The 26,941-nt window shown below is 59.1% G+C and overlaps 2 protein-coding genes across 6 annotated transcripts in view; both read left to right on the forward strand.

Annotated features, from left to right (window-relative positions):
* Nucleotides 1–1,010: 1,010 nt before the first annotated feature.
* RFX5 (regulatory factor X5) lies at nucleotides 1,011–20,943 on the forward strand. 5 transcript variants are annotated; one of them, XM_088068489.1, is made up of 10 exons: nucleotides 1,011–1,120; nucleotides 2,277–2,410; nucleotides 3,477–3,510; nucleotides 3,647–3,729; nucleotides 5,795–5,950; nucleotides 7,362–7,478; nucleotides 8,359–8,440; nucleotides 10,704–10,902; nucleotides 12,124–12,221; nucleotides 12,304–20,943. In XM_088068489.1, exons 2-10 carry the CDS (start codon nucleotides 2,292–2,294, stop codon nucleotides 20,941–20,943), a joined length of 9,528 nt encoding a protein of 3,175 aa, XP_087924615.1. In that variant the 5' UTR covers nucleotides 1,011–1,120; nucleotides 2,277–2,291. The 5 variants fall into 5 exon arrangements, with proteins under 5 accessions (XP_087924615.1, XP_087924617.1, XP_087924618.1 ...); XM_088068491.1 differs by having other exon boundaries at nucleotides 5,798–5,950; XM_088068492.1 differs by having other exon boundaries at nucleotides 5,801–5,950.
* Nucleotides 20,944–22,142: 1,199 nt separating this feature from the next.
* The window catches only part of PI4KB (phosphatidylinositol 4-kinase beta), a 32,020-nt gene continuing 27,221 nt past the window's right edge, over nucleotides 22,143–26,941 (forward strand). The window contains exons 1-3 of the mRNA XM_088068518.1: nucleotides 22,143–22,193; nucleotides 22,605–22,691; nucleotides 25,080–25,977. Of these exons, the coding sequence (XP_087924644.1) occupies nucleotides 25,108–25,977 (870 nt within the window). The 5' untranslated portion in view covers nucleotides 22,143–22,193; nucleotides 22,605–22,691; nucleotides 25,080–25,107. The remainder of the gene's footprint in view (nucleotides 22,194–22,604; nucleotides 22,692–25,079; nucleotides 25,978–26,941) is intronic.

Genomic DNA, 26,941 nt, shown 5'->3' on the forward strand with positions numbered 1-26,941 from the left:
AATGGGGAACGGGGAACGGCACCTCCCACATCTGGCTGTGATCCCGGGAATTCTGCGGGAATTCTGCGGGAATTCTGGGAATGGGGAACGGGGAACGGCACCTCCCACATCTGGCTGTGATCCCGGGAATCCCGGGAATTCTGCGGGAATTCTGCGGGAATTCTGCGGGAATTCTGGGAATGGGGAACGGGGAACGGCACCTCCCACATCTGGCTGTGATCCCGGGAATCCCGGGAATTCCGGGAATGGGGAATGGGGAACGGCACATCTGGCTGTGATCCCGGGAATCCCGGGATTTATGGATTTGGGAATGCAGGGATTGCACCTCCGACATGTCCGGGGATCCCGGGAATTCGGGACCGGGGAATTTGGGAATTCTGGGACTGGGGAATTTGGGAATTCGGGAACTGCCGGAGGCGCGCGTGACCCGCGGGATCAAATAAATCCAAGGAAAATCCTTCCCTTCCCCGCTCCCGCGCCGGAGCTCGCCTTGCACGCGCCTTGCACGCGCACCGCGCACGTGACGAGCGCACGTGACTCCCTTGCACACCCACACGCGACACTCACGCGTGACCTGCACACGTGACCCCCCCCTTGCACACTCACCCCCGCCCCTTGCACACTCACACGTGACCCGCACACGTGACCCGCCCTTGCACACGCACCCACGAGACACCACCCCCCCCACGTGACACACCCCCTTGCACAACCCCGCACACGTCACACACACTCCCCCCCCCCCCTCCCCCACGTGACCCCCTTGCCCGCTCACCTCCCACCCGTCTCCCCTCGCGCCGCCCGCCCCGGCCAATCAGATCGCTGTTGCCAGGCAGATTTCAGCCCCTCCCGCCCCGCCACATCCGGGCGCTCACCCCCAGCCCGGGGGACGCGGTGGTGGGGGGGGGGGGGGGGTGTGGGCCGGGCTCAGCCAATCACAGCCGCGGGCGCCGCCGTATCCGGGCAGACCAGCGGCGCCGCAGCCAATCAGAAAAAAGAAGAGGCCGCGCGCGGCGAGCGAGGGGCGCGTCCACTTTCGGTTCGCGCGGGGGGCGCGGGGCACGTGGCGGGACCCCTCCCCTCCCCCCTCCTTCCGGGACCCCCCCGAGCAGGACGGGACCAGGTGGGTGCGGGGCTGGGGGCGGGGTGGGGACAGGTTTGGGGACACCCCCGGGGACACCCCCGGGGACACGGCGGGGAGGGGGGTCCCGGCCCCCGAGACCGTCCCGGCTCCGGAGCGCGGGGGTCGCGCCGGGCCGAGGGCGCGAGGGGGGGGGGGCGGTGGCGACCCCGGGGGTCGCTTCCGGTGGCCTCGTGGCCTCAGGGGTCGCTTCCGGTGGCCTCGTGGCCCCGGGGGTCGCTTCCTGGTGTCCCCTGGCCACGTGTCCCCGTGTCCCTGGGGATCTCTTCCCGCTGGCCCCTGGCCACATGACCCCGGGAATCTGTTCCTGGTGGCCCTGTGGGTCTCGTGCTGGTGTCCCCATGTCCCCCTGTCCCGTGTCCCCCTGTCCTGGTACCCCCATGTCCTGGTGTCCCCCTGTCCCCCTGTCCTGGTGTCCCCCTGTCCTGGTGTACCCCTGTCCTTCTGTCCTGGTGTCCCCCTGTCCTGGTGTACCCCTGTCCCCCTGTCCTGGTGTCCCCCTGTCCTGGTGTCCCCCTGTCCTGGTGTACCCCTGTCCCCCTGTCCTGGTGTCCCCCTGTCCTGGTGTCCCCCTGTCCTGGTGTACCCCTGTCCCCCTGTCCTGGTGTCCCCCTGTCCTGGTGTCCCCCTGTCCCGGTGTCCCCCTGTCCTTCTGTCCTGGTGTCCCCCTGTCCTGGTGTCCCCATGTCCTTCTGTCCTGGTGTCCCCCTGTCCTGGTGTACCCCTGTCCCCCTGTCCTGGTGTCCCCCTGTCCCTCTGTCCTGGTGTCCCCCTGTCCTGGTGTCCCCATGTCCTGGTGTCCCTGTATCCCGGTGTCCCCATGTCCCCCTGTCCCGTGTCCCCCTGTCCCCCTGTCCCGTGTCCCCCTGTCCTGGTGTCCCGGTGTACCCCTGTCCCTCTGTCCCGTGTCCCCCTGTCCCGGTGTCCCCCTGTCCCTCTGTCCTGGTACCCCCATGTCCTGGTGTCCCCCTGTCCCCTGTCCCGGTGTCCCGGTGTCCCCAACACCCCAGCCCTGCCAGGGTCACTGTCCCACTGTCCCCATCCCATTTCCGGTGCCTTGTGTCCACGCCCCCGTGTCCCATAATGGGATTTTATTCCTGTTTTTAGCTAAAATCCCCATTTTTTTTCCTCTTCCCAGCAGGACACAGCCGCCATGGCTGACGAGGAGCTGGGGACCAGAGCCACCAGGAAGGCCACTTTGTCACCTGGCAGTGCCCGGGGCGCGGCCACCGAGTCCAGCACGCTGCTCCAGGAGCTGCGGGGCAACATCTCGTAAGGGCGGCGGGAATTTGGGAATTTGGGAATTCCTCCGGAGCCGGCGGCGGCAGCGGGATGGGGGAACCGGGAATTCCGAACCCTGGGGGCTGAAGGGAGGAGAGATGGGGACAGGGGACAGCAGGAGGGAATGTCCCCAGGGATGTGGGGACAGGGGACACCAGGATGGAGTGTCCCTCTGGACGTGGGGACACCAGGATGGAATGTCCCCAAGGACATGGGGACACCAGGATGGAATGTCCCGAGGGACAGGGGACAGCAGGATGGAATGTCCTCAGGGACAGGGGACACCAGGATGGAATGTCCTCAGGGACAGGGGACACCAGGATGGAACATCCCCAAGGACAAGGGGACACCAGGATGGAATGTCCCCAGGGACAGGGGACACCAGGATGGAACATCCCCAAGGACAAGGGGACACCAGGATGGAATGTCCCCAAGGACATGGGGACACCAGGATGGAATGTCCTCAGGGACAGGGGACACCAGGATGGAATGTCCTCAGGGACAGGGGACACCAGGATGGAATGTCCCCAGGGACATGGGGACACCAGGATGGAATGTCCTCAGGGACAGGGGACACCAGGATGGAATGTCCCCAGGGACAGGGGACACCACAGGGACACAGGAGCCCGTTTTGGGTGCCAAACCAGCCCAGTGTCCCTGTGGTGGGATCCCGTGGGGATCCATCCTGGGTCCATCCTGGATCCATCCTGGGTCCATCCTGGGTCCATCCTGGGTCCATACTGGGTCCATCCTGGATCCATCCTGGGTCCATCCTGGGTCCATCCTGGATCCATCCTGGGTCCATCCTGGGTCCATCCTGGGTCCATCCTGGGTCCATACTGGATCCATCCTGGGTCCATCCTGGATCCATCCTGGATCCATCCTGGGTCCATCCTGGGTCCATCCTGGGTCCATCCTGGGTCCATCCTGGATCCATCCTGGGTCCATCCTGGATCCCTGGGCTCTGGAAGGACCTCAGGGAGCCTTGGGAAGAGCTGGAATTGCGATCCCAGGATTTTTGGGATCATCCCTGACTCGCGGCCTCTGTCCCACGCAGCAAATCCGTGCAGAGCAAGGTGGACTCCATCCTGGTGAGTGTTTCCATGGAATGCTGGGCTGGAGGGGGTGGAATTCCCACCTCTCCTGGCTGATCCCGCTTTTTCGGGCTCATCCTGGCGGATCCTTGACCTTCTCCTCGTGGCCGGTCCCTTCCCGCCGGGAGAGCAGCAGGATGTGCAGAAGTTCTCGGACAGTGACAAACTCTACCTGTACCTGCAGCTGCCCTCGGGGCCCAGCCTGGGCGAGAAGAGGTGGGGAGGGGTCTGTGGGGTGGGGTGTGTGGGGTGGGGTGTGTGGGATCTGTGGGGTGGGGTGTGTGGGGTGGGGTGTGTGGGGTGGGGTCTGTGGGGTGGGGTGGGGTCTGTGGGATCTGTGGGGTGGGGTGTGTGGGGTGGGATCTGTGGGATCTGTGGGGTGGGGTGTGTGGGGTGGGATCTGTGGGGTGGGGTCTGTGGGGTGGGGTGTGTGGGGTGGGGTCTGTGGGGTGGGGTCTGTGGGATCTGTGGGGTGGGGGTGTGTGGGGTGGGATCTGTGGGATCTGTGGGGTCTGTGGGATCTGTGGGGTGGGGTCTGTGGGGTGGGGTGGGGTGTGGGGTGGGGTGGGGTCTGTGGGTCTGTGGGGTGGGGTCTGTGGGGTGGGGTCTGTGGGATCTGTGGGGTGGGGTGTGTGGGGAGGGGTGTGTGGGGTGGGGTCTGTGGGGTGGGGTCTGTGGGGTCTGTGGGGTGGGGTGTGTGGGGTGGGGTCTGTGGGGTGTGTGGGGTGGGGTGTGTGGGGTGGGGTGTGTGGGGTGGGGTGTGTGGGGTGGGGTCTGTGGGGTGGGGTCTGTGGGGTGGGGTCTGTGGGGTGGGGTCTGTGGGGTGGGATCTGTGGGGTCTGTGGGATGGGATGGGATCTGGTGGGGGGTCCATGGGATGGGATGGGATGGGATGGGAACTGTGGGATGGGATCCATGGGATGGGATGGGATGGGATGGGTGGGGGATCCATGGAATGGGATGGGATGGGATCTGTGGGGTGGGATACATGGGATGGGATGGGATGGGATGGGATGGGATCTGTGGGATGGGATCTGGTGGGGGATCCATGGGATGGAGTGGGATGGGGTGGAGATGGATCAGGATAGGGCTGGGGTGGGATGGAGGTGTTGGGATGGGATGGGGATAGAGCTGGATCAGGATGGATCCCTTGGGATGGGATGGGATGGATCAGGACAGGAAGGACCAGGATGGATCCGTTGGGATGGGATGGATCAGGACAGGAAGGACCAGGATGGATCTGATGGGATGGAGCTAGGACGGGATGGATCCATTGGGATGGGATGGGATGGGATCCATGGGATGGGACGGGATGGGATGGGATGGATCCATTGGGACGGGATGGATCTGGACAGGAAGGACCAGGATGGATCCATTGGGACAGGATGGGATGGATCCCTTGGGATGGGATGGATCCATTGGGACGGGATGGATCTGGACAGGAAGGACCAGGATGGATCCATTGGGACAGGATGGGATGGATCCATTGGGATGGGATGGGATGGATCCATTGGGATGGGGTGGATCAGGACGGGATGGGATGGATCAGGATGGGATGGACCAGGATGGATCCATTGGGACAGGATGGGATGGATCCATTGGGATGGGATGGATCAGGATGGGATGGACCAGGATGGATCCCTTGGGATGGGGTGGGATGGATCCATTGGGATGGGATGGGATGGATCCCTTGGGATGGGATGGGATGGATCCATTGGGATGGGATGGGATGGATCCATTGGGATGGGGTGGATCAGGACGGGATGGGATGGATCAGGATGGGATGGACCAGGATGGATCCCTTGGGATGGGATGGGATGGATCCATTGGGATGGGATGGATCAGGATGGGATGGACCAGGATGGATCCATTGGGACAGGACGGGATGGATCCATTGGGATGGGATGGATCAGGATGGGATGGACCAGGATGGATCCATTGGGATGGGATGGATCCATTGGGATGGGATGGATCCATTGGGATGGGATGGATCAGGATGGGATGGACCAGGATGGATCCATTGGGACAGGACGGGATGGATCCATTGGGATGGGATGGATCAGGACAGGAACGACCAGGATGGATCCCTTGGGATGGGATGGGATGGATCCCTTGGGATGGGATGGGATGGGATGGATCCCTTGGGATGGGCTGGATCCCTTGGGACAGACCAGAACAGATCCGTCCCACCGGTGCCAGCGCAGTGACACTGACGGGCTCCCCTCTCTCCCGTGCCCCGTGGGGACGCGCTGGGGACACGTTGGGGACACGCTGGTGGCAGCAGCAGCAGCAGCAGCAGCAGCAGCAGCTCCTCCTCGCTGGAGCTGAGCGCGCTGGGCACGGCCGAGCACATGCACGCCTGCAGCTGGATCCGCAACCACCTGGAGGAGCACACGGACACCTGCCTGCCCAAACAGGACGTCTACGACGCCTACAAGTGAGCCCAGGGGCTGTGACACATGGCCTGGTGTCCCCATGGCCTGGTGTCCTGGTGTCCCCATGGCCTGGTGTCCCCATGGCCTGGTGTCCTGGTGTCCCCATGGCCTGGTGTCCCATGGCCTGGTGTCCCATGGCCTGGTGTCCCCATGGCCTGGTGTCCTGGTGTCCCCATGGCCTGGTGTCCCATGGCCTGGTGTCCTGGTGTCCCCATGGCCTGGTGTCCCCATGGTCTGGTGTCCCATGGCCTGGTGTCCCCATGGCCTGGTGTCCCCATGGCCTGGTGTCCTGGTGTCCCCATGGCCTGGTGTCCTGGTGTCCCCATGGCCTGGTGTCCTGGTGTCCCCATGGCCTGGTGTCCCATGGCCTGGTGTCCCACATCCCAAATTCCAAATCCCAAATCCCACATCCCACATCCACATCCCAAATCCCAAATCCCATATCCCACATCCCATATCCCACATCCCACATCCCAAATCCCACATCCCACATCCCAAATCCCAAATCCCATCCCACATCCCAAATCCCACATCCCACATCCACATCCCACATCCCACATCCCACAATCCCACATCCCACATCCAAATCCCAAATCCCACATCCCACATCCCACATCCCAAATCCCAATCCCAATCCCACAATCCCACATCCCAAATCCCAAATCCCACATCCCAAATCCCCAATCCCACATCCCAAATCCCCAATCCCACATCCCAAATCCCAAATCCCAATCCCACATCCCAAATCCCCAATCCCACATCCCAAATCCCAAATCCCAAATCCCAAATCCCAAATCCCACATCCCACATCCCACATCCCACATCCCAAATCCCACATCCCATATCCCACATCCCAAATCCCACATCCCAAATCCCACATCCCAAATCCCACATCCCATATCCCAAATCCCACATCCCACATCCCAAATCCCAAATCCCAAATCCCACATCCCATATCCCACATCCCAAATCCCAAATCCCAAATCCCACATCCCACATCCCACATCCCACATCCAAATTCCATATCTCTCATCCCACATCCCACATCCCAAATCCCAAATCCCACATCCCACATCCCAAATCCCAAATCCCAAATCCCACATCCCACATCCCAAATCCCAAATCCCAAATCCCACATCCCAAATCCCAAATCCCACATCCCACATCCCAAATCCCAAATCCCAAATCCCACATCCCACATCCCAAATCCCACATCCCACATCCCAAATCCCAAATCCCACATCCCAAATCCCAAATCCCAAATCCCAAATCCCACATCCCACATCCCACATCCAAATTCCATATCTCTCATCCCAAATCCCACATCCCACATCCCACGACCATCCCACATCCCTGGAATTCCCTTGGAATATCCCAGGATTTCCCCCTTTTTTCCCCCCATCCCTCCCTCAGGCGTTACTGTGACAACCTCGGCTGCCGCCCCCTGAGCACGGCCAATTTCGGCAAAATCATCCGGGAAATCTTCCCAAACATCAAAGCCCGGCGCCTGGGAGGCCGAGGACAATCCAAATATCCTTCCCCTGCTGGAATTCCTGCTGCTTTTCCCATTTTATCCTGGTTTTTCCCTTTTATTCCCTTCTTTTCCTGGTTTTTTTCCCCATTTTTTCCCATTTTCCACAGCTTTTCCCTGTTTTTTTTCCCCATTTTCCCTCTTTTTTCCCCAGTTTTTTTTCCCTTTCTTCTCCTGTTTTTTTCCCATTTTCCCCAGCTGTTTCCCTGTTTTTTTCCCATTTTTCCTCTTTTTCTCCCAGTTTTTTCCCTTTTTTTCCCATTTTTTCCATTTTTTCCTGTTTTTTCCCTTTTATTCCCTTCTTTTCCTCTTTTTTTCCTGTTTTTTTTCCCATTTTTTCCCATTCTTTTCCCATTTTTTTCCCATTCTTTTTCCCATTCTTACCCACTTTTCCCCATTCTTTCCCACTTTTCCCCATTCTTTCCCATTTTTCCCCATTCTTTCCCATTTTTTCCCATTCTTTTCCCATTTTTTCCCACTTTTCCCCATTCTTTCCCACTTTTCCCCATTCTTTCCCACTTTTTCCCATTCTTTCCCACTTTTCCCCATTCTTTCCCACTTTTCCCCATTCTTTCCCACTTTTCCCCATTCTTTCCCACTTTTCCCCATTCTTTCCCATTTTTTCCCATTTTTTCCCATTTTCCCCCATTTTTTTCCCATTTCCCCCCAGTTTTCTCCCATTTTTTCCCATTTTTTCCCATTTTCCCCCATTTTTTTCCCATTTCCCCCCAGTTTTTCCCCATTTTTCCCCATTTCCTCCCATTTTTCTCCCATTTCCCCCATTTTCCCCCATTCCTGAGGGTTCTCCCGGTGTCTCTTCCCGTTTTTTTTGGTTCATCCTGGTTGGAAATTCCCAAATCCTTGACTCTTCCTCCCCACGTACTGCTACGGCGGGATCCGGAGGAAGACGGTGGTGAGCCTTCCTCCCCTGCCCAGCCTGGACCTGAAAGCCACCGAGACCGTGAGTGCGCCGCCTTTCCAGGGCTGGGATCCGTGGGATTTGTGGGAATTTTTATGGGATTTTTTATGGGATTTGTGGGATTTTTTTAGGGATTTTTTTAGATTTTTTATGGGATTTTTTATGGGATTTATGGGATTTTTTTAGGGATTTTTTTTAGATTTTTATTGGGATTTTTATTGGGATTTTTTGTGGGATTTGTGGGATTTTTTGTGGGATTTGTGGGATTTTTAATGAGATTTTTTATGGGATTTGTGGGATTTTTTTAGGGATTTTTTTAGATTTTTTATGGGATTTTTATTGGGATTTTTTTGTGGGATTTGTGGGATTTTTTTAGGGATTTTTTAGATTTTTTATGGGATTTTTATTGTGATTTTTTATGGGATTTGTGGGATTTTTTTAGGGATTTTTTAAGATTTTTTATGGGATTTTTTATGGGATTTGTGGGATTTTTTTAGGGATTTTTTTAGATTTTTATGGGATTTTTTATGGGATTTGTGGGATTTTTTTAGATTTTTTATGGGATTTTTATTGGGATTTTTTGTGGGATTTGTGGGATTTTTTTAGGAATTTTTTAGATTTTTTATGGGATTTTTATTGGGATTTTTTATGGGATTTGTGGGATTTTTTTAGGGATTTTTTTAGATTTTTTATGGGATTTTTTATGGGATTTGTGGGATTTTTTTAGGGATTTTTTTAGATTTTTATTGGGATTTTTTGTGGGATTTGTGGGATTTTTTGTGGGATTTGTGGGATTTTTTATGAGATTTTTTATGGGATTTGTGGGATTTTTTTAGGGATTTTTTTAGATTTTTATTGGGATTTTTATTGGGATTTTTTGTGGGATTTGTGGGATTTTTTTAGGGATTTTTTTAGATTTTTATTGGGATTTTTATTGGGATTTTTTGTGGGATTTGTGGGATTTTTTTAGGGATTTTTTAGATTTTTGATGGGATTTTTATTGTGATTTTTTATGGGATTTGTGGGATTTTTTTAGGGATTTTTTTAGATTTTTGATGGGATTTTTTTATGGGATTTGTGGGATTTTTTTAGGGATTTTTTTTAGATTTTTTGTGGGATTTTTATTGGGATTTTTTGTGGGATTTGTGGGATTTTTTTGGGGATTTTTTTAGATTTTTTATGGGATTTTTATTGGGATTTTTTGTGGGATTTGTGGGATTTTTTTAGGATTTTTTTAGATTTTTTATGGGATTTTTATTGGGATTTTTTTGTGGGATTTGTGGGATTTTTTTGGGGAGTTTTTTAGATTTTTGATGGGATTTTTTGTGGCATTTGTGGGATTTTTTTAGGGATTTTTTTAGATTTTTTTATGGGATTTTTATTGGGATGATTTGTGGGATTTTTTTGGGGATTTTTTTAGATTTTTGATGGGATTTTTTGTGGGATTTATGGGATTTTTGATGGGATTTTTGATGGGATTTATGGGATTTTTATTGGATTTTTGATGGGATTTTTGATGGGATTTATGGGATTTTTTATGAGATTTTTTATGAGATTTTTATTGGATTTTTTGTGGGATTTGTGGGTTTTTTTTATGGGATTTTTAATGAGATGTGACAGAGGTGACAGAGGTGACAGAGGTGACAGAGGTGACAGAGGTGACAGAGGTGACGCTGTCCCTGTCCCCAACAGGCAGAGCTGGCAGAGCTGGTGCAGTGTACAGCTCGGAGGTGACAGAGGTGACTCTGTGACACTGTGACACAGTGACAGAGGTGACACTGTGACAATGTGACACTGTGACAATGTGACACTGTGACAGAGGTGACACTGTGACAATGTGACAGAGGTGACACTGTGACAGAGGTGACACTGTGACACTGTGACAATGTGACAGAGGTGACAGAGGTGACAGAGGTGACACTGTGACACTGTGACAATGTGACAATGTGACACTGTCCCAACAGGCGGAGCTGTCGGAGCTGGTACCCTCGTACAGCTCGGAGGTGACGGAGGTGACACTGTGACAATGTGACAGAGGTGACAGAGGTGACACTGTGACAGAGGTGACACTGTGACACTGTGACACTGTGACAGAGGTGACGGAGGTGACACTGTGACACTGTGACACTGTGACACTGTGACAATGTGACACTGTCCCCAACAGGCGGAGCTGTCGGAGCTGGTACCCTCGTACAGCTCGGAGGTGACGGAGGTGACACAGTGACAATGTGACAGAGGTGACAGAGGTGACACTGTGACAGAGGTGACACTGTGACACTGTGACACTGTGACACTGTCCCAACAGGCGGAGCTGTCGGAGCTGGTACCCTCGTACAGCTCGGAGGTGACGGAGGCCGCCTGTGCCCTGACGTGTGACTGGGCTGAGAAGATCCTCAAGCGCTCCTTCAACAACATCGTGGAGGTGGCGCAGTTCCTGCTGCAGCAGCACATCATCAGCTCCCGCTCCGCACACGCCGACCTCCTCATGGCCATGGTGGTGGCAGGTCAGCACCCCGGGGACACTGTCACCTCACTGGGGACACTGACATCACCCCTGGGGACACTGTCACCTCACTGGGGACACTGTCACCTCACTGGGGACACTGTCACCTCACTGGGGACATTGTCACCTCACTGGGGACACTGTCACCTCACTGGGGACACTGACACCTCACTGGGGACACTGACACCACCCCTGGGGACACTGTCACCTCACTGGGGACACTGACACCTCACTGGGGACACTGTCACCTCGCTGGGGACACTGTCACCTCGCTGGGGACACTGACATCACCCCTGGGGACACTGACACCTCACTGGGGACACTGACACCACCCCTGGGGACACTGACACCTCACTGGGGACACTGACACCTCGCTGGGGACACTGTCACCTCACTGGGGACACTGTCACCCCCCCTGGGGACACTGACACCCCCCCTGGGGACACTGACACCTCACTGGGGACACTGACACCTCACTGGGGACACTGACACCTTGCTGGGGACACTGACATCACCCCTGGGGACACTGACACCTCACTGGGGACACTGACACCTCGCTGGGGACACTGTCACCTCACTGGGGACACTGACACCACCCCTGGGGACACTGTCACCTCACTGGGGACACTGACACCTCGCTGGGGACACTGACATCACCCCTGGGGACACTGACACCTCACTGGGGACACTGTCACCTCACTGGGGACACTGACACCTTGCTGGGGACACTGTCACCTCACTGGGGACACTGACACCTCACTGGGGACACTGACACCTCACTGGGGACACTGACATCACCCCTGGGGACACTGTCACCTCACTGGGGACACTGACACCTCACTGGGGACACTGACACCTCACTGGGGACACTGACATCACCCCTGGGGACACTGACACCTCACTGGGGACACTGACACCTCACTGGGGACACTGACATCACCCCTGGGGACACTGACACCTCGCTGGGGACACTGACACCTCACTGGGGACACTGTCACCACCCCTGGGGACACTGACACCTCACTGGGGACACTGACACCTCGCTGGGGACACTGTCACCACCCCTGGGGACACTGACACCTCACTGGGGACACTGACACCTCACTGGGGACACTGCCATCACCCTCCACCCTGGGTCATTGTCACCCCTTGGGGACACTCCCAGTGTCCCCCGTCCCCTCCCAGTGTCCCCTGTCCCCGTGTCACCTCCCCTCTCCCACAGAAACCACGGACAAGCCCCCCCAGGACCCCCGGCCTCCCTCAGCCCCCCGCAAGAACGGCCCGGACCCCTCTGACAGCGGCGAGCGCAGCCAGGAGCAGGTGAGGGACCCCTCCCCAAACCCCCCCAGGAGGGCCGGGCTGACCCCTCCGGCTGACCCCGCTGTCCCCTCGCTGTCCCCAGCCCAAGAAGGATGCTGTCCCCAAGGGCCACCTCCCATCGCGGCCGGACAAGAAGAAACCCTCGGAGCCCCCCAGGCCGGCCAGCAGCCCCCAGGTGACCGCCCTGGTGGCCCGGCTGCCCCTCCTGCTGCCCCGCATCCCCCCCCCGGAGCGACCCCCGGCCCCCGGCGCCGCCCCGCTGCGCCCGTCCCCTCCCGTCCTTGTCCCCAAGCTGACGGCGGCACCCTTGGGTGGCACGGTCAAGGTGGCCCTGCCGCTGCCCGTGGGGACGGCGCTGGCCCCGGGGGGCTCCGGGCTGCTGAGCCCCCCCGCAGCCATCCCCGTGCTCAACGTGCTGCTGCCCGGGGTGGGGGTCCCGCCCTGCGCTGAGACCCCCGGAGGCGGCGCCAGGGCGGGAGGGGACGGCGAGGGACAGCGCGGAGGTGGCACCAAGGCCACCAAGCGTCCCCAGGAAGGGGCCGGGGAGGGACCCGCGCACAAGAGGAGGAGGGGGAGGCCGAGGAAGAGGCCGGGGGACGCGGCGGGGTCACCCGAGGGTGTGGAGGTCCCCAAGGGGGAGGAGGGAGGGGATTCGCCCCCAGGGGACTCGGCCGGGGGTGGCAGTGCCACTGTGGCATTCGGGGACACGGAGGTGGCCGGCGGGGACGCTGGGGAGGACATGGATGCGGACAGTGATGTGGGGGCTGGTGGGGACAGCTCGGATGGTGTCACTGTCCCCCTTGGGGACAGCATGGACAGTGTCACCGTGCCCCCCAGGGACAGCATGGACAGTGGCAGTGTTGGCCTTGGGGACAGCATGGACAGTGTCACCGTGCTCCCCGGGGACAGCATGGGCAGTGGCAGTGTCACTGTCCCCATTAGGGACAGCCCAGCTGAGGGAAGTGCCACTATCGCCCCTGGGGACAGTGTCATTGTCCCCCCTGGGGACAGCTCGGTCACTGGCAGTGTCCCTGTCCCTGTTGGGGACAGCCTGGACAGTGGCAGTGTCCCTGTTGGGGACAGCCTGGAGAGTGTCACCGTCCCCCTTAGGGACACCATGGACAGTGGCAGTGTCACCATCCCCCCTGGGGACAGCCTGGAGAGTGTCATTGTCCCCCCTGGGGACAGCCTGGACAGTGGCAGTGTCACTGTTGGGGACAGCCTGGACAGTGGCAGTGTCACCGTCCCTGTTGGGGACAGCCTGGACAGTGGCAGTGTCACTGTTCCTGTTGGGGACAGCCTGGACAGTGGCAGTGTCACCGTTCCCCTTGGGGACAGCCTGGACAGTGTCGCCATCCCCCTTGGGGACAGCTCAGACAGTGACAGCGTCCCTGGTGGTGGCTCTCCTGGTGGTGGCAGTGTCACTGCCCCCCTTGGGGACAGCCCGGTCGCCACTGGTGGCTCTCTTGGTGGTGGCAGTGCCACTGTCCCTGTCAGGGACAGCTCAGCCATGGCCAGTGACACTGGGGACAGGCCAGATGGTGGCAGTGCCACCACCGGGGACAGGCCGGTCACCAGGAGTGCCACCATTCCCATCAGGGACAGCTCAGCTGGTGGCAGTGCCACTGTCCCCGTCAGGGACAGCTCAGCCATGGCCAGTGACACTGGGGACAGGCCAGACGGTGACAATGCCACCACCCCTGTTGAGGACAGCCCAGCCAGGGACGGTGGCACTGCCACCACTGAAGGCAGCCCAGCCGCTGGCAGTGCCACTGTCCCCATCAGGGACAGCTCACCCAGGGACACGGGGGACAGGCCTGTCACCAGGAGTGCCACCACTCCCATCAGGGACAGTCCGGCTGGTGGCAGTGCCACTGTCCCCAGTAAGGACAGCTCACCCAGGGGCAGTGCCAGCCCTGGGGACAGGCCTGTCACCAGGAGTGCCACCATCCCTGTCAGGGACAGTCTGGCTGGTGGCAGTGCCACTGTCCCCAGTAAGGACAGCTCACCCAGAGACAGTGCCACCTCTGGGGACAGGCCGGTCACCAGGAGTGCCACCATCCCTGTCAGGGACAGTCTGGCTGGTGGCAGTGCCACTGTCCCTGTCAGGGACAAACCGGTCACCAGGAGTGCCACCGTCCCTGTCAAGGCCAGCCTATCCAGTGGCAGTGCCACCCCTGGGGACAGGCCTGTCACCAGGAGTGCCACCATCCCCACCAGGGACAGCCCAGCTGGTGGCAGTGCCACTGTCCCTGCCAAGGACAATGCAGCCAGGGGCAGTGCCAGCCCTGGGGACAGGCCGGTCACCAGGAGTGCCACTGTCCCCACAGCTGGTGGCAGTGCCACTGTCCCTGTCAAAGCCAGTCCATCCAAGATCAGTGCCAGCCCTGGGGACAGGCCTGTCACCAGGAGTGCCACCATTCCTGTCAGGGACAGCCCGGCTGGTGGCAGTGCCACTGTTCCTGTCAGGGACAAGCCCATCAGTGGCAGTGCCACCATCCCTGTCAGTGACAGCTCATCCAGGGCCAGTGACACTGGGGACAGGCCTGTCACCAGGAGTGCCACCATCCCTGTCAGGGACAGCCCGGCTGGTGGCAGTGCCACTGTCCCTGTCAGGGACAGGCCGGTCAGTGGCAGTGCCACTGTCCCTGTCAGTGACAGCTCATCCAGGGCCAGTGACACTGGGGACAGGCCTGTCACCAGGAGTGCCACCATTCCCACCAGGGACAGCCCAGCTGGTGGCAGTGTCATTGTCCCTGTCAGGGACAGGCCGGTCAGTGGTGTCACTGTCCCCAGTAAGGACAGCTCACCCAAAGACAGTGCCACCTCTGGGGACAGGCCGGTCACCAGGAGTGCCACTGTCCCCACAGCTGGTGGCAGTGCCACTGTCCCTGTCAAGGCCAGTCCATCCAGGATCAGTGCCACCTCTGGGGACAGGCCTGTCACCAGGAGTGCCACCGTTCCCACCAGGGACAGCTCATCCAGGGACAGTGACACTGGGGACAGGCCGGTCACCAGGAGTGCCACCATCCCTGTCAGGGACAGCCCATCCAGTGGCACTGCCACCACTGGGGACAGGCTGGATGGTGGCAGTGCCACTGTCCCTGCCAAGGACAATGCAGCCAGGGGCAGTGCCAGCCCTGGGGACAGGCCTGTCACCAGGAGTGCCACCATCCCTGTCAGGGATACCTCAGCAGGTGGCAGTGTCACTGTCCCCAGTAAGGACAGCTCTTCCCAAGACAGTGCCACCTCTGGGGACAGGCCTGTCACCAGGAGTGCCACCATTCCCACCAGGGACAGCTCATCCAGGGTTGGTGGCCCTGGGGACAGGCTGGGCAGGGGCAGTGCCACTGTCCCTGTCAGGGACAGCTCGGCTGGTGGCAGTGGCATTGTCCCCAGTAAGGCCAGCCCATCCAGTGGCAGTGCCACCCCTGGGGACAGGCCGGGAAGTGCCACCATCCCTGTCAGGGACAGCTCATCCCTGGGCAGTGCCGCCTCTGGGGACAGGCCTGTCACCAGGAGTGCCACCATCCCCACCAGGGACAGCCCAGCTGGTGGCAGTGCCACTGTCCCCGTCAGGGACAGCCCATCCAGGGCCAGCCCTGGGGACAGGCCGGTCACCAGGAGTGCCACTGTCCCCACTGTCCCTTCCAAGGCCAGCCCATCCAGTGGCAGTGCCACCCCTGGGGACAGGCCGGGCAGGGGCAGTGCCACCGTCCCCAGTAAGGACAGCACATCCAGGGACGGTGGCACCCCTGGGGACAGGCCGGATGGTGGCAGTGCCACTGTCCCCATCAGGGACAGCTCACCCAGAGACAGTGCCACCTCTGGGGACAGGCCGGTCACCAGGAGTGCCACCATTCCCACCAGGGACAGCTCGGCTGGTGGCAGTGCCACTGTTCCTGTCAGGGACAAGCCCATCAGTGGCAGTGCCACCATCCCAGTCAGGGACAGCCCATCCAGGGCCAGTGCCACCCCTGGGGACAGGCCTGTCACCAGGAGTGCCACCATCCCTGTCAGGGACAGCCCAGCTGGTGGCAGTGCCACTGTCCCCAGTAAGGACAGCTCACCCAGAGACAGTGCCAGCCCTGGGGACAGGCCTGTCACCAGGAGTGCCACCATCCCCACAAGTGACAGTCTGGCTGGTGGCAGTGCCACTGTCCCCAGTAAGGACAGCTCACCCAAGGCCAGTGCCACCCCTGGGGACAGGCAGGGCAGGGCCAGTGTCACCATCCCTGGCAGGGACAGGTCACCCAGAGACAGTGCCACCCCTGGGGACAGGACAGTCAGAGACAGTGCCACCCCTGGGGACAGGTTGGGCAGAGACAGTGCCACCATCCCTGGCAGGGACAGGTCACCCAGAGACAGTGCCACCCCCGGGGACAGGACAGTCAGAGACAGTGCCACCCCTGGGGACAGGCAGGGCAGGGCCAGTGCCACCATCCCTGGCAGGGACAGGTCACCCAGAGACAGTGCCACCTGTGGGGACAGGTTAGTCAGAGACAGTGCCACCCCTGGATACAGGTTAGTCAGAGACAGTGCCACCTGTGGGGACAGGTTAGTCAGAGACAGTGCCACCATCCCTGTCAGGGACAGCGCAGCCAGGGCCACTGCTGTTGGGGACAGGCCAGTCAGGAGCAATGCCACCATTGGGGACAGGCTGGGCAGGAACAGTGCCACCATTGGGGACAGGCCGGGCAGGGACAGTGCCACCACTGGGGACAGGAGCAGTGGCAGTGCCACCCCTGGGGACAGGCCAGGCAGTGCCACCGTCCCCATCAGGGACAGGTCACCCAGGGACAGTGGCACTGGTGACAGGCCAGGCAGGGGTGGTGGCACCATCAGGGACAGGCAGGGCAGGGACAGTGCCACCACTGGGGACAGGCCAGGTAGGGACAGTGCCACTTTCCCTCTCAAGGACAGTTCATCCAGGGACAGTGCCACCCCTGGGGACAGGCCAGGCAGGAGCAGTGCCACTGTCCCAATCAAGGACAGCACAGCCAGGGCCAGTGCCACCACTGGGGACAGGCCAGGCAGGGACAGTGCCACCCCTGGGGACAGGCCAGGCAGGAGCAGTGCCACCACTGGGGACAGGCAGATCAGGGGCAGTGCCACCCCTGGGGACAGGCCAGGCAGGAGCAGTGCCAGCAGTGGGGACAGGCCAAGCAGTGCCACCGTCTCCAGCAGGGACAGGTCACCCAGGGCCAGTGGCACTGGGGACAGGAGCAGTGGCAGTGCCACCATCCCTGTCAGGGACAGGTCACCCAGAGACGGTGGCACCGCTGGGGACAGGAGCAATGGCAGGGACAGGTCACACAGGCCCGGTGACTTTGGGGACAGACTGGGCAGTGTCACCGTGCCCATCAGGGACAGGCCACCCAGAGACAGTGACAGTGGGGACAGGAGCAGTGGCAGTGCCACCCTGCCCGTCAGGGACAGATCACACAGGGCCAGTGGCTCTGGGGACAGGAGCAGTGGCAGTGCCACCCTGCCCGTCAGGGACAGGCCACCCAGGCCCAGTGACAGTGGGGACAGGAGCAGTGGCAGTGCCACCCTGCCCGTCAGGGACAGGCCACCCAGGCCCAGTGACAGTGGGGACAGGAGCAGTGGCAGTGGCACCATCTCCAGCAGGGACAGATCACACAGGGCCAGTGGCACTGGGGACAGGAGCAGTGGCAGTGCCACCATCCCCGTCAGGGACAGGTCACCCAGAGACAGTGGCACCGTTGGGGACAGGAGCAGTGGCAGTGCCACCATCCCCGTCAGGGACAGGTCACCCAGAGACAGTGGCACTGGGGACAGGCCGGGCAGGGACAGGTCACACAGGGCCAGTGCCACCATGCTCAGCAGGGACAGGCCACCCAGGCCCAGTGACAATGGGGACAGGAGCAGTGGCAGTAGCACTGTCCCTGTCAGGGACAGGCCATACAGGCCCAGTGACAGTGGGGACAGGAGCAGTGACACCAGTGGGGACAGGCCTGGCAGTGCCACCATCCCTGTCAGGGACAGGCCACCCAGGCCCAGTGACTTTGGGGACAGACTGGGCAGTGCCACCGTGCCCAGCAGGGACAGGCCACCCAGGCCCAGTGACTTTGGGGACAGGAGCAGTGGCACCAGTGGGGACAGGCCTGGCAGTGCCACCGTGCCCAGCAGGGACAGATCACACAGGGGCAGTGACAGTGGGGACAGGAGCAGTGGCAGTGCCACCCTGCCCAGCAGGGACAGGCCACCCAGGCCCAGTGACAGTGGGGACAGACCGGGCAGGAGCAGTGGCACTGTCCCTGTCAGGGACAGCCCAGCTGAGGGCAGTGGCACTGTCAGGGCCATGCCAGTCTCTGCCAGTGTCACTGTCCTTGTTGGGGACAGGCCAGTCAGTAGGAGTGGCACCACTGGGGACAGGCTGGTCACAGACAGTGACACTGTTGGGGACAGGCTGGTCACTGACAGTGACACTGTTGGGGACAGGCTGGTCACTGACAGTGACACCGTTGGGGACAGGCTGGTCACAGACAGTGACACTGTTGGGGACAGGCTGGTCACTGACAGTGGCACCGTTGGGGACAGGCTGGTCACTGACAGTGACACTGTTGGGGACAGGCTGGTCACTGACAGTGGCACCGTTGGGGACAGGCTGGTCACTGACAGTGACACCGTTGGGGACAGGCTGGTCACTGACAGTGACACTGTTGAGGACAGGCTGGTCACAGACAGTGACACCGTTGGGGACAGGCTGGTCACTGACAGTGACACCGTTGGGGACAGGCTGGTCACTGACAGTGACACTGTTGGGGACAGGCTGGTCACTGACAGTGGCACTGTTGGGGACAGGCTGGTCACTGACAGTGGCACCCCTCCTGCCAGGGACTGTCCCTCCAGGGACAGTGGCACTCCAGGGGACAGGCCATTTGCTGGCAGTGCCACTGTCCCCGTCAGGGACAGCCTATCCAGGGGCACTGCCACCATCGTGGACACGCCTGTCACCGCCAGTGCCACCATCCCCGTCAGGGACAGCCCGTTCTGGGCCAGTGACACCGCTGGGGACAGCTCGGTGGCTGGCAGTGCCACCGTCCCCATCAGGGACTGCCCGTCCAGGGGCACTGCCACCATCGTGGATGCGCTGGTCACTCTCAGTGGCACCGTGATGGACAGGAGGATCCTGGGCAGTGTCACTGTCCCCGTCAGGGCCAGCCTGTCCAGGGGCACTGCCACCATCGTGGACACGCCCGTCTTTGTCAGTGCCACCGTCCTGGTCGGGGACTCCATCCCCAGGGTCACCGCCACCATCGTGGAATCCAGGGTGCCCGGCCGTGCCATCCTCGGGGACACGCTGGCCTGTGGCAGTGCCACCATCCCCGGCAGGGACGGTGCCACTGTCACCTTCCCGGGCTGGCCGGGCAGGGACGGTGTCACCGTCCCTCGTGGGGACTGGTCTGGTGGGGACAGTGCCACCATCCCTCGTGGGGACTGGTCTGGCAGGGACAGTGCCACTGTCCCCATCCGGGTGTGCCCATCCAGGGACAGTGCCACCACCTCTGACAGGGACAGTGCCACCATTCCTCGTGGGGACTGGTCTGGTGGGGACAGTGCCACCATCCCTCGTGGGGACTGGTCTGGCAGGGACAGAGCCACCGCCTCTGTCAGGGAGTGTCCATCCAGGGACGGTGCCACCACCTCTGACAGGGACAGTGCCACCATCCCTCGTGGGGACTGGTCTGGCAGGCACAGTGTCACTGTCCCCATCAGGGAATGCCCGTCCAGGGACAGTGCCACCACCTCTGTCAGGGAGTGCCCATCCAGGGACGGTGTCACCGTCCCTCGAGGGGATTGGTCTGGTGGGGACAGTGCCACCATCCCTCGTGGGGACTGGTCTGGCAGGGACAGTGCCACCATCTGTGACAGGGACTGGCCAGGCAGGGACAGTGTCACTGTCCCCATCAGGGAATGCCCGTCCAGGGACAGTGCCACCACCTCTGTCAGGGAGTGCCCATCCAGGGACGGTGTCACCGTCCCTCGAGGGGATTGGTCTGGTGGGGACAGTGCCACCATCCCTCGTGGGGACTGGTCTGGCAGGGACAGTGCCACCATCTGTGACAGGGACTGGCCAGGCAGGGACAGTGCCACTGTCCCCATCCGGGAGTGCCCATCCAGGGACAGTGCCACCACCTCTGTCAGGGAGTGCCCATCCAGGGACGGTGTCACCGTCCCTCGAGGGGACTGGCCAGGCAGGGACAGTGCCACTGTCCCCATCCGGGTGTGCCCATCCAGGGACGGTGTCACCGTCCCTCGTGGGGACTGGCCAGGCAGGGACAGTGCCACCATCCCTGTTGGGGCCAGGTCAGTGGGTGGCACTGCCACCGTCCCCATCCGGGAGTGCCCATCCAGGGGCAGTGCCACCCTTGGGGACAGACACGTCACTGGCAGTCCCCCCATCACGGACACACCCAGCAGTGGCAGCGCCACCATCCCTGACAGGGACTGCCCTTCCCGGGGCGGTGCCACCACGGGGGACAGGCCTGGCAGTGCCACCCTTGGGGACAAGCCGGGCAGTGCCACCGCGCCCTCCAGGCCCATCACGCCCGCCCGCGTCAGCGTCATCAGGGATGGCAGGACGGGCACCAGGGTGGCACTGCGGGGTCACAGCCAGGCCGGGTCACCCCTGGGGGACACGCAGGGACACACGAGGGCGGGCACAGGCGTGGGGTCCCCTGCGTCACACCAATAAAAACCAGTAAAAACCAGTGCGGCTGTGGCGTCCGTGAGCCCGGGCGCTGGGAGGGGACATGGGAAGTGGGGAGGGGACAGGGGGAGTGGGGAGGGGACACTGGAAGAGGGGAGGGACATTGGCACTGGGAGGGGACACTGGAAGAGGGGAGGGACACTGGCACTGGGAGGGGACACGGGAAGGGGGGAGGGGACAGGGGGAGTGGGGAGGGGACACTGGCACTGGGAGGGGACACTGGAAGAGGGGAGGGGACACTGGAAGAGGGGAGGGGACACTGGAAGAGGGGAGGGGACATTGGCACTGGGAGGGGACACTGGCACTGGGAGGGGACACTGGAAGAGGGGAGGGACATTGGCACTGGGAGGGGACACGGGGAGTGGGAAGGGGACACTGGCACTGGGAGGGGACACTGGCACTGGGAGGGGACACTGGAAGAGGGGAGGGGACACTGGAAGAGGGGAGGGGACACTGGAAGAGGGGAGGGGACACTGGCACTGGGAGGGGACACTGGCACTGGGAGGGGACACTGGAAGAGGGGAGGGACATTGGCACTGGGAGGGGACACTGGCACTGGGAGGGGACACTGGAAGAGGGGAGGGGACACTGGAAGAGGGGAGGGGACATTGGCACTGGGAGGGGACACTGGCACTGGGAGAGGACAGGGACGAGGAGGAGGACAACCCGTGTCACCCCTCCCGGCTTGGTGACAGCGACAGCCGAGGCGATTTCCCCCCCAAAATCGCCGATTTTCTCCCAAAATCGCCGATTTTCGTCAAGCGCGGGAGCCACGGGGGCGCCTGGGGCTCGCCCCGCCCCCAAGCACAACGAAACCACGCCCACCACCCCATATAAGGACACAAACCCCGCCCCCTTCGGCATCCGGTGTGTTGGCAACGCCCACCGAAGGCACAAAGCCACGCCCACCCAGTACAGCACCAAACCACGCCCCACGGATGTATTAAGTATGCAAACCACGCCCACATATCCATATTAGGACATAAGCCACGCCCTCGGCAGCAAACCCCGCCCCCCTTTCCCGCGCCGCCGGCCCGCCAGGGGGCGCGGTGGCGCGCCGGCCGCCCCTCAGCCCCGTGAGGCGGCTCCGGGCCGGGCCTGGGGAGGCTCCGAGCGGCCCCGCTCCACCGGCCCCGCTCCGCTCCGGCCCCGCTCCACCGGCCCCGCTCCACCGGCCCCTTTCAGACCCCTCCGCTCCTCTCCCCGCGGCTCCCGATCTTCTCCGCTCCCCTGAGGTGAGCCCGGCCCAGCCGCAGCCTCGCCGGCCTCTCCGCGGCCTCCTCCTCCATCGCCCCCCCCCCTTTCCCCGCCTCAGCCCGGTCCTCCCGGCGGGGCCGCGGCCGCTCCGTGTCCGGCCTCGCTTCCTCCTCCTCATCCTCCTCCTCCTCCTCCTCATTCTCTTTCTTCTTCTCCTTCTCCTTCTTCTCCTCCTTTTCCTTCTCCTCCTGCTGCTCCTGGTTCCTCCCGCCAGCGCTTCGTGGCGCAGGAGCTGGGCAGGAATTCCCCTTTCCCTCACGGAGCATCTGGTGGCGATTTTGGGATGATTTTCCGGTGACTTTATGGTGATTTTTTGTGCTGATTTTGTGCTGTTTTGGTGCTGATTTTGGGGTGTTTTGGTGCTGATTTTGGGGTGTTTTTCCCCTCAGCAGCCGCCGGTGCCCGGGATGAGCCGCCCGCGCCGGCCTCAGGGCCGGGCTCGCCCAGCGGAGCCTCGCGGGATGGGATCACTCCAGGTACCTCATCCCAATTTTCCTCTTCCTTTTCCCAAGGAATTCCTCCCAAAGCCCCGCTCCCCGCGGGGGAAGTGGCGCAATTCCCCCTTTCCAGAGCCTTTTCCAGCCGATTTTCCTCGTGAGGATTTGCCAACCTTTCCCCCCGCCCCCGCTGCCGGGGCCATCTGGTGCCTCTGGGAGCTTTGGAATTGCCCAAAATCCCCTCTTAAATTCCAGGGGTTACGTAAAATTGGGATTGGCGATGGTCACTCAACCCCTCTGGAATGTTTTCCCAGGAAAACTTCGGCTGGAGTTGGTGGGAAGTTTGAGTAATGAGAAATAATTACATTTAATCCCTCCCTTTTTATTCCCTCCGCTTCCCTATAATCCGGGAGGGAATAACTGAGTGGAAAAGGGGATTTTCCAGCTTTTTTTTTTCCCCCCTGGAATTATTGAGGTTTTGGAGTTCTTCCTGGTGTGGATTCCATGGATCTACTGCTGAAAATAATTCCTGATTTCTTCCTTGGAATTCTGAGTGGGATTTTAGGGCTCTGCTCCTGGAATTCCTGGGAGATTTCTGCTGAAATCCTGGGTGATTTCTGCTCCTGAAATTCCTGGATAATTTCTGGAATTCCTGGCTGATTTCTCCTCCTGGAATTCCTGGGTGATCCCTGCCACAGATTTCCTGGATAATTTATGATCTCACAGTTCAGGGTCCATGCTTGGATCAGCCCAGGAGCTGTGCTTGGGATCCAGCTGGGAATGTCGATTCCTGCTTTTTTTTTCCCGCTTTTTCCCAGTTTATTTCCTAACTTTTGGGGAAAAAAAAAAAACCCCAAAAAAACTAACTTGGAAAACGTCAAAAAGTGGGAATTTCTATATGAAATGTGATCCTTGTGAGGAGAGGATTCCAGGATGAATCCTCTGGGATTTCTGGGAAGCGGGAAAAGCTTTGGATGTGTTTTTTTGGGATGAGGCAAAAGCTTTGGGAAAAGAGGGAATTTTTTTTTAGCCTGGAGCCTTGGATTTGGGATTGGGATAGAAGAGGAAAATTTGGGATATGTGGAAAAACAGGGATGGGAATTGTGGGGAAGTGTGGAATCCTGAATTTCCACGCCCATTTTTTTTTGGGGATTCGTTGAAAAATGGATTTTTTTTTCCCCACTTCTCACGGGGTTTTTGGGATCTAAGAGCCACAAAAATTTCTGGAATGTGGGATTTGGAGCGCCGGGAATGGCGGAAATGGAGCAAAACTCTCAGACTTCGATCAGGATTTGGGCATTTGGGACTTGATGGAAAAGAAGTGAGGAAAAAAAGAGGGAAAAAAAGGGAAAAGTGGTATCTGGGATGTGAGCTTGGTTTGGATCACTTGGAATATTTAGGGAGAATTCCTGAGGATTTTTCCCTCCTTTCTTTGGGAGTTGGAAAAATAAAAGGGATAAAGCAAATCCTTAAATTAACATGGAAAAATCTGAAATTAATTGGGAAAAATCCTGAATTAACAGGGAAAAAATTGACATCATCTTCCCTTCAGGTGTATCCTGGGTTTCTCCCCTTGAATCCCATCCCTAATCCCAAATTTTTTCCCAATTTCCCCCAGTTTGGAGCTGCCCCACCCCCTCCTCTGCTCCTCCTCTTGAATCCTATCCCCAATCCCATTTTTTTCCCAAATTTAATCCAATTTTTCCCAAATTTCATCCCAATTTTTCCCCAGTTTCATCCCAATTTTTACCCCAATTTCATCCTGATGTTGTTTCCCAATTTCATCCCAATTTTTGCTCAATTTCATCCCAATATTTGCCCAATTTCAAACCAGTTTTTCCCCAATTGAATCCAGATTTTTTTCCCAGTTTCATCCCAATTTTTCTCAATTTCACCTCAATGTCTCCCAAATTTCACCCCAATTTTTTCCCAATTTAATGCAAAATTTCCTTCAATTTAATCCAAATTTTTCCCCAATTTAATCCAAAATTTCCCTCAATTTAATCCAGACTTTTCCCCAATTTAATCCAAATTTTCCTCCAGTTTAATCCAAATTTTTCTCCAGCTTCATCCCAGTTTTTTCTTAATTTCATCCCAATTTCATCCCAATTTTTTCCCAATTTAACCCAAAATTTCCTTCCATTTAATCCAAATTTTCCCACAATTTAACCCAAACTTTTCCCCAATTTAATCCAAACTTTTCCCCAATTTAATCCAAATTTTTCCCTATTTTCACCCCAATTTTTCCCAAATTTCACCCCAGTTTTTCCCAAACTTCACCCCAACTTTTCCCAAATTTCACCCCAACTTTTCCCAAACTTCACCGCAACTTTTCCCAAATTTCACCCCAATTTTTCCCAGTTCTTTTCCCTATTTTTTCCCCAATTTTTTCCCCGACTCATCCCGATTTTCCTTGCGTTTTTCCAGCTCTGAGCCGCGCCGCCCCTGCTCCATCATGGGCGACTCTCCGGTCGGGAGCAGCCCCCCGGATGCGGGCAATTCCCAAGGGAACGGCTCCGGGGGCGGCTCCGGGGGCGCCGGCTCTTCCCTCAGCGTCATCACGGAGGGCGTGGGCGAGCTGGCCCTCATCGACGCCGAGGTGGCCAAGAAAGCCTGCGAGGAGGTCCTGGAGAAGGTCAAGCAGCTCCACGGATCCTCTCCCGACTCCATTCCCAACGGAGCCAGCTGCCAGATCCGCTGCCTGGACGATCCGCCGGGGTCGCGGATCCGCGAGGAAGAGGAGGAGAGCTGCGGCGCGGCCCGGACGGCGCTGCGGCGCCAACACCAAGCCAAGCAGTCGTGGCTGCTCCGCCTCTTCGAATCCAAACTCTTCGACGTCTCCATGGCCATGTCCTACCTGTACAACTCCAAGGAACCCGGAGTACAGGCGTACATCGGGAACCGCCTGTTCTGCTTCCGCGACGAGGAGGTGGATTTTTACCTCCCGCAGCTCCTCAACATGTACATCCACATGGACGAGGACGTCGGCGACGCCATCAAGCCCTACATCGTCCACCGCTGCCGCCAGAGCATCGACTTCTCGCTGCGCTGCGCGCTCCTGCTCGGGGCGTACTCCTCGGATATGCACATCTCCACCCAGCGGCATTCCCGAGGAACCAAACTCCGCCGGCTCATCCTTTCCGACGAGCTGAAGCCGGCGGGGAGGAGGAGGGAGGTGGGAGGCGCCGCTCCCGGAGCCGACACGGGGCTGTCGCCTTCCAAACGGACTCACCAGAGGTCCAAGTCGGACGCCACCGTGTCCATCAGCCTCAGCAGCAACCTGAAGCGCACGGCCAGCAATCCCAAGGTGGAGAGCGAGGAGGAGGTAAAGGTCGGGGTGTTCCCCTGGGAATTCCGTGGGAAAAGCGGGTGTGGGGTTGGGGTTCTGCTCCAAGGCTCAGGGAAAATCTTGGGATTGTGTCTTGGGATTGATCCCAGAGATCTTTTGGGATGGGATTGGGATTGTGCTCCAAGGCTCAGCCAGCGATCCCAAGGGGTTGTGCCTTGAGGATTGATCCCAGAGAGGGTTGGGGTTGTTCCCTGGGAATTGATCCCAGTGGGAGATCTTTGTGGGGTTGGGGTTCTGCTCCAGGGAACTGGGATTGATCCCAGAGATCTTCTGGGATTGGGGTTGTGCCTTGGGATTGATCCCAGAGATCTTTTGGGATGGGATTGGGATTGGGCTCCAAGGTTCAGCCAGCGATCCCAAGGTGGAGAGCGAGGAGGAGGTAAAGGTTGGGGTGTTCCCCTGGGAATTCCGTGGGAAAAGCGGGTGTGGGGTTGGGGTTCTGCTCCAGGGAACTGGGATTGATCCCAGAGATCTTTTGGGATTGGGGTTGTGCCTTGGGATTGATCCCAGAGATCTTTTGGGATGGGATAGGGATTGTGCTCCAAGGCTCAGCCAGCGATCCCAAGGTGGAGAACGAGGAGGAGGTAAAGGTTGGGATGTTCCCCTGGGAATTCTGTGGGAAAAGCGGGTGTGGGGTTGGGGTTCCCAGGAATTCCTGGGAAATGGATCAGGAATCCAAGGTTTGATCCTGCTGGGAATTCTTCTGGGAATCCTTGGAAGGAGCCAGGGATTGTTTCCAACTCTGGGACTCCAAGGACTTGGGATTCATCCCAGAGCTCCTCCAGGGTTGTGGTTGTACCTTGGGATTCATCCCAGAGATCTTCTGGGATTGGGGTTGTGCCTTGGGATTGATCCCAGAGATCTTTTGGGATTGGGATTGTGCCTTGGGATTGATCCCAGAGATCTTTTGGGATTGGGATTGTGCCTTGGGATTGATCCC

The sequence above is a fragment of the Pseudopodoces humilis genome, chromosome 31 (genome assembly GCF_049639895.1).
Source record: "Pseudopodoces humilis isolate 2021_Gansu_Grassland_sample_001 chromosome 31, ASM4963989v1, whole genome shotgun sequence".
NCBI lineage: Eukaryota > Metazoa > Chordata > Aves > Passeriformes > Paridae > Pseudopodoces > Pseudopodoces humilis.